The sequence below is a fragment of the Paramisgurnus dabryanus genome, chromosome 15 (genome assembly GCF_030506205.2).
Source record: "Paramisgurnus dabryanus chromosome 15, PD_genome_1.1, whole genome shotgun sequence".
Classification (NCBI taxonomy): domain Eukaryota; kingdom Metazoa; phylum Chordata; class Actinopteri; order Cypriniformes; family Cobitidae; genus Paramisgurnus; species Paramisgurnus dabryanus.
This window is the reverse complement of record NC_133351.1, coordinates 12,690,880-12,698,801: the sequence shown is the minus strand read 5'-3', so window position 1 is coordinate 12,698,801 and position 7,922 is coordinate 12,690,880. Positions and strand designations below refer to the sequence as shown.

The 7,922-nt window shown below is 40.7% G+C and overlaps 1 protein-coding gene across 3 annotated transcripts; it reads left to right on the top strand.

Moving 5' to 3' along the window:
* The first annotated feature begins 1,838 nt into the window (after positions 1-1,838).
* gabpa (GA binding protein transcription factor subunit alpha) lies at positions 1,839-7,905 on the top strand. Of its 3 annotated transcripts, none has more exons than XM_065251955.2 (10): positions 1,839-1,980; positions 3,195-3,291; positions 3,393-3,537; positions 3,688-3,772; positions 4,741-4,968; positions 5,967-6,161; positions 6,274-6,327; positions 6,506-6,634; positions 6,907-7,099; positions 7,203-7,905. In XM_065251955.2, exons 2-10 carry the CDS (start codon positions 3,215-3,217, stop codon positions 7,462-7,464), a joined length of 1,368 nt encoding a protein of 455 aa, XP_065108027.1. In that variant the 5' UTR covers positions 1,839-1,980; positions 3,195-3,214; the 3' UTR covers positions 7,465-7,905. The 3 variants fall into 3 exon arrangements, with proteins under 3 accessions (XP_065108027.1, XP_065108028.1, XP_073668050.1); XM_065251956.2 differs by lacking the exon at positions 1,839-1,980 and adding an exon at positions 2,030-2,180; XM_073811949.1 differs by lacking the exon at positions 1,839-1,980 and adding an exon at positions 2,166-2,184.
* The last annotated feature ends 17 nt before the right edge of the window (positions 7,906-7,922 follow it).

The window sequence follows — 7,922 nt, the reverse complement described above, 5'->3', positions numbered from 1 at the left end:
GTAATCTAAGAGTATACTGGGCTTTTTGTCATCTTCGATGCTTACTGTGGCATCTTTGTGATGTGTGCTCATATAAAGCATGCGTTTTCGTTCAGAATAATAAGACACAACTGTGTGTGTGTCAGTAAAGGCAAACATGGACGAGCATGGAGCCCGTTTGTGGTATGTAAGAAGTGCAAGTGGGAGCTCAGTCTTATTTTTTTCTACCTTTCCAATCATGGTCAGTTTCTTTTTGAGCAGCTTCTGCCCAAGGGTATACGAGGTGAAATAATTATGGCATGTTATGGTTTGTCCTTGGAGACCAGACGTCATGTTAAGGACCAGACGGCTTGCCTCATCCTTTTCTGGTGGTCCACAAGCAGGTTCACCAGTGTGGACCTGCATACTCAATACGTAACTCGTCCTGGCATCACACGCTGTCCACACTTTCATTCCATATTTGCCCAATTTATGTGGTATGAACTGTTTAAAGGGACAGCGACCTCTGAAACGAACCATGCCTTCATCCACAGTGACATTTGGACCTGGATTGTACATGTGTCTTAGACGTTTAATCCATTTTTCCCAGATATCTCGAATTTCTGCAAGTTTGTCATGCTTCTCCTGTCTTTTGTCCTTGTTGCTCAAGCAGAACGTCCTTGAAAACGCTCGAAAATCTGTCATTTTCATGGTAGCACGAAAAATCGGCCTTCCCGTCTCAGCATGCCATAAGCTTGATAAGGCCTCATGGCGAGATCGATAAACGCCTGCCAGAATCAACAGGCCAATATATCCCTGTAAATCGATCCAGTCCAGCTCTCTCCAGCCTTTACCCAACACACGTTTTCCTTCTTCATTGGTCAACGTACACAAAATCTTCCTCATCTCATTAGAAAAAAACAAGTCAAAAGATGATTTGACGTCTTCAACGTGGGAGCATGCAAACTTGGATGGCCCAGGGGTCTTTTTAATGACACATTCATCTGGTAACGACGTTGCCGTTTGGGGAGGAGGAGATGAACTCCACAAAATGTTGCCATCTTGGGACTGGTAATTCACATCGAGAGGGCCCGCTTCTGCAAAGCCTTCCTCATTAGTTGCATTGTAGTGTGGTCCAGATTCTGTATTGCCCAATGTTTCAGATGCTTGTTCAATGTCTTCTTGCTCAGTATCTGCCAGGTCTCTTTCATCATCACCAGGGAGTAACGAATGATCCATAAATGAACTGTGGACAGTCACAAATAATAACTTATTTGCTATGGAAAATGAAGAGATGCAGTATTATGTCTGGTAGGTGAGGCTAACACGACCCGCCAATTTACCTGTCTTTGAAATATTAGGTGGGAGGGGCTAACACACTCCTACTAGCATCTCTCTTACACACGATCTGAACAAAAGCAAACATACGAATGCATAAATAAGAAACAATTAAATGATTTTAAATCAATTGTTTACAGCTTTAAAAATAAATAAGTGACAATCTGCAATTAACTTTCCCAAATGTGACTGTTAGGATGGATTAGTTAGGACTACAAATGTGATAGTTACATTTGCTAAAAGAGAAACTTGGCCACTTTCTGCATTCATTGTGACAAAAGGGGACCAGCATGATTTTTAATAACAATGTCAAACAAGTAAACAATGATCACATGTATGTTGTCTGTAATGCTAGGGTGATTTTACTAAGAAAGCCAGCTCTTCACCAACCACATCCAAAACACTTGTTTTCCGTTTAAAAACATTGAAACTTAACACCCCAGCTGGCAAAATAGCAACAGCAAAACACAGTATATGATTAAAAACTGCATTAGAAGGGGTGTATGTTATGTTGCTGTCAGTGGCCAGCAAGGCCTCCAGCTCATCCCCGCCCCCAATGCAATGTTGACCAAAAACCAGCATGAACATTCACTCAACTTATCAGCACACACTAAACTATAGCTACTGACACCCAGCTTTAGTCCTCAAAAAGTCAAACACAACCTTAGTGATCGGGTTAAAAAGGTACGTATTTTATCTCATCTGCGATAAACGCTGACAGAAACTATTGTTATATATGTGTGAGTTTATAAGCGTGGCAGTTTTCCCGCTTTCTGGCGGAGATCCGCGAGCTAAGCTAACCGTTAGCATCCTAAGGGGAAACTGAGCTAGCCGGAGTGCTAACACCACTGACAATTACCCAGCCCTTTCACGTCCGACAAGAAGTAGGTAAAACTTTTGCGTACTTTAGGTTGGTCAGTTTTACATGCTATATATTTTATCGAGAGATTACGTACATGTAAATCACAGCCAAAAACAAACGCGTGAGCTTATTCGAGTGAGCAGATATCGTTAATCCGTTCATTCAGGCGTGTCTCTCTCGCCAGCATAAGCTAAGCAGCTAACAGAGGCCATGTATATACACATATTTACAGTTCATCATGTTTGACGATTGAAATGTTTGTACCTGTCGTGGAAATTATACTCGGGACGAATCTTATAATTAAACTCGGTGTTGTTTCCGTCCGTTTCTTCTGTCGCGCGGCTGTTTTCGGAAGTCTGTCAGCCGCCGTGACTTCGGCCAGGATTTCCGGCTGCTTTTACATCTGCCCTTCTCTTGTTTTGTTTCCGTTTCTTCCATTTCCGTTTTAACTTTTCAGAATCAAAAGTCTTGATATGTAGTTACCCCCGAAAAGTTTGGAAAGTTTTGAAAAGTTGCTTGTACTTGGATTTTTCCGGTTATATTACGAAATCCAAAAGCACTCCAACATGGCAACTGCGTTTGTATCGATTCGCGCATCGTCTTCCCACCCAGTCGTTAGTGGAAATACTATCATTAAAGTGTTGGGTTAAAATCACGCTTTTAACTACAATAATTCGTAAACTGTCCAAAAAGGATGACATGTTAATTAAATAGTGCGTCTTGTGTTTATTATTAGCGCTAACACGGAAAAGATGTTAGTATGGGCCTATACTCGGGCAAAGCCTCGGTGTTGCGTGAGAGTTGTATAGACGTCAGAGACTTTTTATTCAGCCCACTAAAGTCGCATAGCACCCTTAGCGCAAGTACCCGGGACCGACAGAGTTTAACATTTATCATATTGCTTTAATTTAAATTCTAAAACAGTTTAAACACAGTTTTTATTTTAAATATAATTTTTGTTATTTTTTTGTTGCTCATTATTAAATAAATAAATAAATAAAAATAATAATTTCAAGATGCATTTTGTTTGTTTTAGATAAATAAGGAGTTGACGTGATGTCGAAAAGTGAGACAGAGGAGATGATTGAAATAGAGATTGATGGACAGGAGAAACAGGAGTGTCTAGAGGAGGGGTAAAATTTCTCATTTATTTTTTTAAGCAGTGTAAATGTTGTATCAGTGGACTCGAAGCGAATACTTTATTTGCTCTAATTCATGTGTTTGTTATCTTCAGAATCGAAGAGCAAACCATTACTGCAGCTGAACTGATCACACAAGATATTGACATCAGTGAGCCGATTGGGAACCTAAAGAAATTATTGGAGCCTCGCATTCAAGTCCCACTGGATGGATATGACATCTGCTTACAGGACATTCTAGTATGCACTTTTGTATTAGTATAATCTATTTATAGTTAACACTGTTATCACTGTTGAACTGCAATTGCAAAACCTGTGTAGTGCACCTAAAGACGAGTGTACAGGCTATTTATTGTCTTATCTCCATCTCCTTGTGGTTTTCTCATATAGTTGCATCCTGACCACAGCCTGTTTGATCAAGGAGTGAAGACAGATGGCACAGTACAGCTCAGTGTGCAGATTGTTATGAACAAAGGTAATTGTTTATAATTGACCCTTCGCTAACCCTTGCCCTCCGTAGTTACCGTTGCAACACCTGTCAAGCTTCGCGTCTATTACAGTATGTATGCACCAGTGTCAGGCATTCCCAAGGAGATAATTAGTCATTTCATTTTTGGCGATCAGGTGAAATATCTGAGAGAGCAAAACAAAAGGGACTGCAGTATGCATTCGAGGGATATATCCACGACATAATATGCAACCGATTAGAAAATAATTTACTCAAAAGTGAAGCTAAAGCCTATAGGTCCCAGTGCAAGCAGCAGCCGCCTCATACTTTGACCATTCAAAAGGGGAAACACACAAATTGGAACAGATTTGTTCATGCAGATATAGAATTATAATCTTATAATTATAAATCAAACAGCTTATTCATATGTCTTGTGGAATAAACACAAAACATTATTAACCTGACCACTTTGCAGTGATAACATTCTCCCGCTTATAGAACTAACCCCGGGAGACTCGCAATTGGGGTACGCAGCGGTAGGCCGTCCATTAACAAAATGCAAAAAAAATTTTTTTAAGTATGTCAGTCAGCCTTTGTCCTGCCTGTAATCATCTTATTTTACTTTCAAATGTATGCATTATGAACAAAGAACCGTCATTATCTCCCAGAAATGATGTGCTGAGCTAGTTAGCTAGCTAACATTGGAGCAAACGTATGTGTTTTTGTTAATACTGTCGACATTTGGTTGTAAACAAGACCTTCCACACTGCTTGATCCACATCCGGCAGTTCTCCCCTGGGTTTTTAGGTTTTCCGTCCAAACTTTTAGGGCACAAGCTTGACAGACCTCCCGCTACTAGTTACAGTTGCTAAACCGCAATTGGCCTGTGGCTTAGCGAAGGGTCAATTATCTTAAATTGCACTCGAACAAGTATCAGCTAGATAAAGAAAAATATTTACACCAATAACAATAAACTTCTCTGTGTTGCGTTTTAGGTGAAGAGAAATTGAATATACTTGAGATAGTGAAACCAGTGGAGACTGTAGAGGTGGTGATTGATCCAGATGCCGCTACAGCGGAAGAAGGTCATTTAGTAGAGGATGGACACGTGATCGCAGTGGAGCGAGCCGCCATTCCAGATGAAACCTCAGAACAGGTGACCCGCTGGGCAGCAGCACTGGAAGGGTACCGCAAGGAGCAGGTTCGACTGAGCATCCCATATGGTATGCATTTCTTTATTAGTGTTCTACTATGCAGTACACTGGTACAAATTTCCTTTTAAAAACTCTAGGATCTAGTGGAGTCAGCTGTTTAAAACATTTTTGTGTTTTGTCCTTAAAGGGACACTAAACTTTTTTGAAAATGTGCTCATTTTCCAGCTCCCCTATGATTGATTTTTTACCTTTTTGGAATCCATTAAGCTGATCTCCGGGTCTGGCGGTACCACTTTTAGCATAGCTTAGCATAATCCATTGAATCTGATTAGACCATTAGCATCGCACAAAAAAAAAAGAGTTTTGATATTTTTCCTATTTAAAACGTGACTTTTCGGTGCCCAAAAATAATCCTCTGCCATTGAAAGGCGCTGCGTAATATCATTGTGCCTCCTACAGCCATTTTACGGCAGTAAAGTCCTTGATTATTACACCAGAATGAGAATATAGTTCCTAGCCATATCTGCCTAGAAAATCGCATCTTTAAATTTTCTGTTGGTCTTAGTACACGATGTAACTTCAGAAAAGTCCATTTTAAATAGAAATATCAAAACTCTTAGGTTATTTTTGAGTGCGGTGCTAATGGTCTAATCAGATTCAATGAATAATGCAAAGCTATACTAAAAGTGGTACCGCCAGACCCGGAGATCAGCTGAATGGATTCAAAAACAGTTAAAATCAAATATTTAACTCTTGGGGAGCTTGAAAATTAGAATACATTTAAAAAGTGAAGTTTCCCTTTAAAACTTACAAATTAAGTAATATAAATACTTTTTATATTAATAACTATTATTATTGCCAGATGATATGATGCATCATGAAATCTGAAATTTAGTTTAGACTTTATTGTATATTGTGTTGTATATTGTAAATGCACATGCATAATACTTTTAATGACTATTTTGCTTTTGTATTACTGTTACAGTCCCTATAGATCAATGTATTTTTTTTGTACATTTTTAGCATTTAGCCATATTATAGGCTGTGCTGTATGTTTATTTGTGTAGATCCAGTGCAATGGACAGCAGATCAGGTAATCCACTGGGCAGTCTGGGTGATGAAGGAGTTCGGCATTGAGGAAATGGAGGTTGGAGGTATTCATATTCCCGGCCGGCAGCTCTGTGCTTTTAGTCAGGAGGAGTTTCTCCAGAGAGTGCCTAGCGGAGAGATACTTTGGAGCCATCTGGAGTTGCTACGCAAGTGTAAGTTTTAGAGAGTAAACAAAGTATGCGTCTGAGTGGTGTGTATTTCTCAATGAAACAATCCAAATATTTGTTTAGCTTTTCTGTAACGTCACTTGCATGCTCTGTGCAGATGTACTTGCAAGTCAGGATCAGAGTCAGGACGCTACAGTCACCATTGATCAACGTAAGTAGATCTGACGCATTCCCAATGTTACATTTCACCAACAAAAATGCTTTAAATAACCGAGTCTACACATGACTGCTGCTTAGAAGGCTTTTTGTCCCCAGGTGATACTTATGCTTTCATTATAATATTTGGATGAAAAGACCATGTGTTAACACAGTTTCTTGATAATCTCCAGCTGTACAGATCATTCCTGCCCCTGTGCAGCAGGCCGCGCCCACAGCCATTAAGGTTCTGAAGCACAACAAAACCGCCCGAGCCCCCCGTATCTCAGGAGAGGAGCGCAGCTCGCCTGGCAACCGCACGGGTACACACTCATTCATGTTCTCATTTCAATAACATGTTTTATTTGATCAGCGTATGCTGCTCATAAACATGTTGGTACACGCAATATAAGGGGTGTTTCCAGAAACATTAAATGGTGTAAATAATTCCAGTCCCAACTCGCGAAGTGGATAGGTATCGGCTCTTAAATTTTTTAATTTGGTCAATGCTCATAAACACATCATATTTATATTAGAAAATGTTAAATTGAAAACTCATGCACCCTTTTATATCGATTGTGTTGTGTGCCCTCAGGTAATAACGGTCAGATCCAGCTGTGGCAGTTTCTCCTGGAGCTGCTCACGGATAAGGACTCCCGGGATTGTATTTCCTGGGTGGGTGAGGAAGGCGAGTTCAAGCTCAATCAACCTGAGCTGGTAGCTCAAAAATGGGGTCAACGTAAGAACAAGCCCACCATGAACTACGAGAAGCTAAGCAGAGCTCTCAGGTACATCATTTTCTCTTTCCACTTTAGAAGGGAAATGATTTAGTTTTGGAGAGATGTGTATGTTCTGATCTGTTTGTTCACTGATCCCAACTTCTCTTCACAGGTACTACTATGATGGAGACATGATCAGCAAAGTGCAGGGCAAGCGCTTTGTCTACAAGTTTGTGTGTGACCTGAGGACTCTGATCGGATACAGCGCCGCAGAGCTCAACAGTCTGGTGACTGAGTGCGAACAGAAGAAACTCGCCCGGGTGCAACTGCACAGCCTCGGTCAGCCCGTCAACACAGTCACATTGGCCACGGCTACAGGACAACCCGTCACCACAGTCACTTTGGCTGCAGCGGCTTTAGAGAAAGACTGTTAAGGCGTGGCTTGTTACTTCCAGCCAATCGGGAGACAAGGTTGCGATGGGAGAAAACTGTGTTGATGCTTTGACTTTGGGACGGGTGGGAGAGAGCGGGTTTGTAAGCAGATGTGCGCTTGGTTACGAGTGGGTATGTATGTGTCCATAAAATGCTTGGAGCGAGTGAATGCATGCATGTGTGTGTGTGTGTGAGAGAGATAAAGTACAGATGATTACGTATGAGCTTTCAGTTTTTGTATGCTTGTTCTCTGACTGCAGGGTAGCATTGACTATATTTCCATTGTATATACTCTGTTTTTGATAGCCACGTGGGCAGTGTATTTTGATATTTTCCATTTGTAAAAGATCCTTTCTTTTTTATTTTGAGTGTCTAATTCCCTCAAGGTGAGGTACTTTTTACTGGCCACCAGAGGGCAATAAAGAGACAGTTGGTTTTTTGAAGATTTTGTGCAGAAAAA

Coding starts and splice junctions, on each gene's coding strand:
- gabpa (XM_065251955.2), top strand. CDS start 3,215: ATGTCGAAAAGTGAGACAGAGGAGATGATTGAAATAGAGATTGATGGA. Junction 3,538..3,687: donor TCTGCTTACAGGACATTCTA/GTATGCACTTTT, acceptor TTTCTCATATAG/TTGCATCCTGACCACAGCCT. Junction 4,969..5,966: donor TCGACTGAGCATCCCATATG/GTATGCATTTCT, acceptor TTATTTGTGTAG/ATCCAGTGCAATGGACAGCA.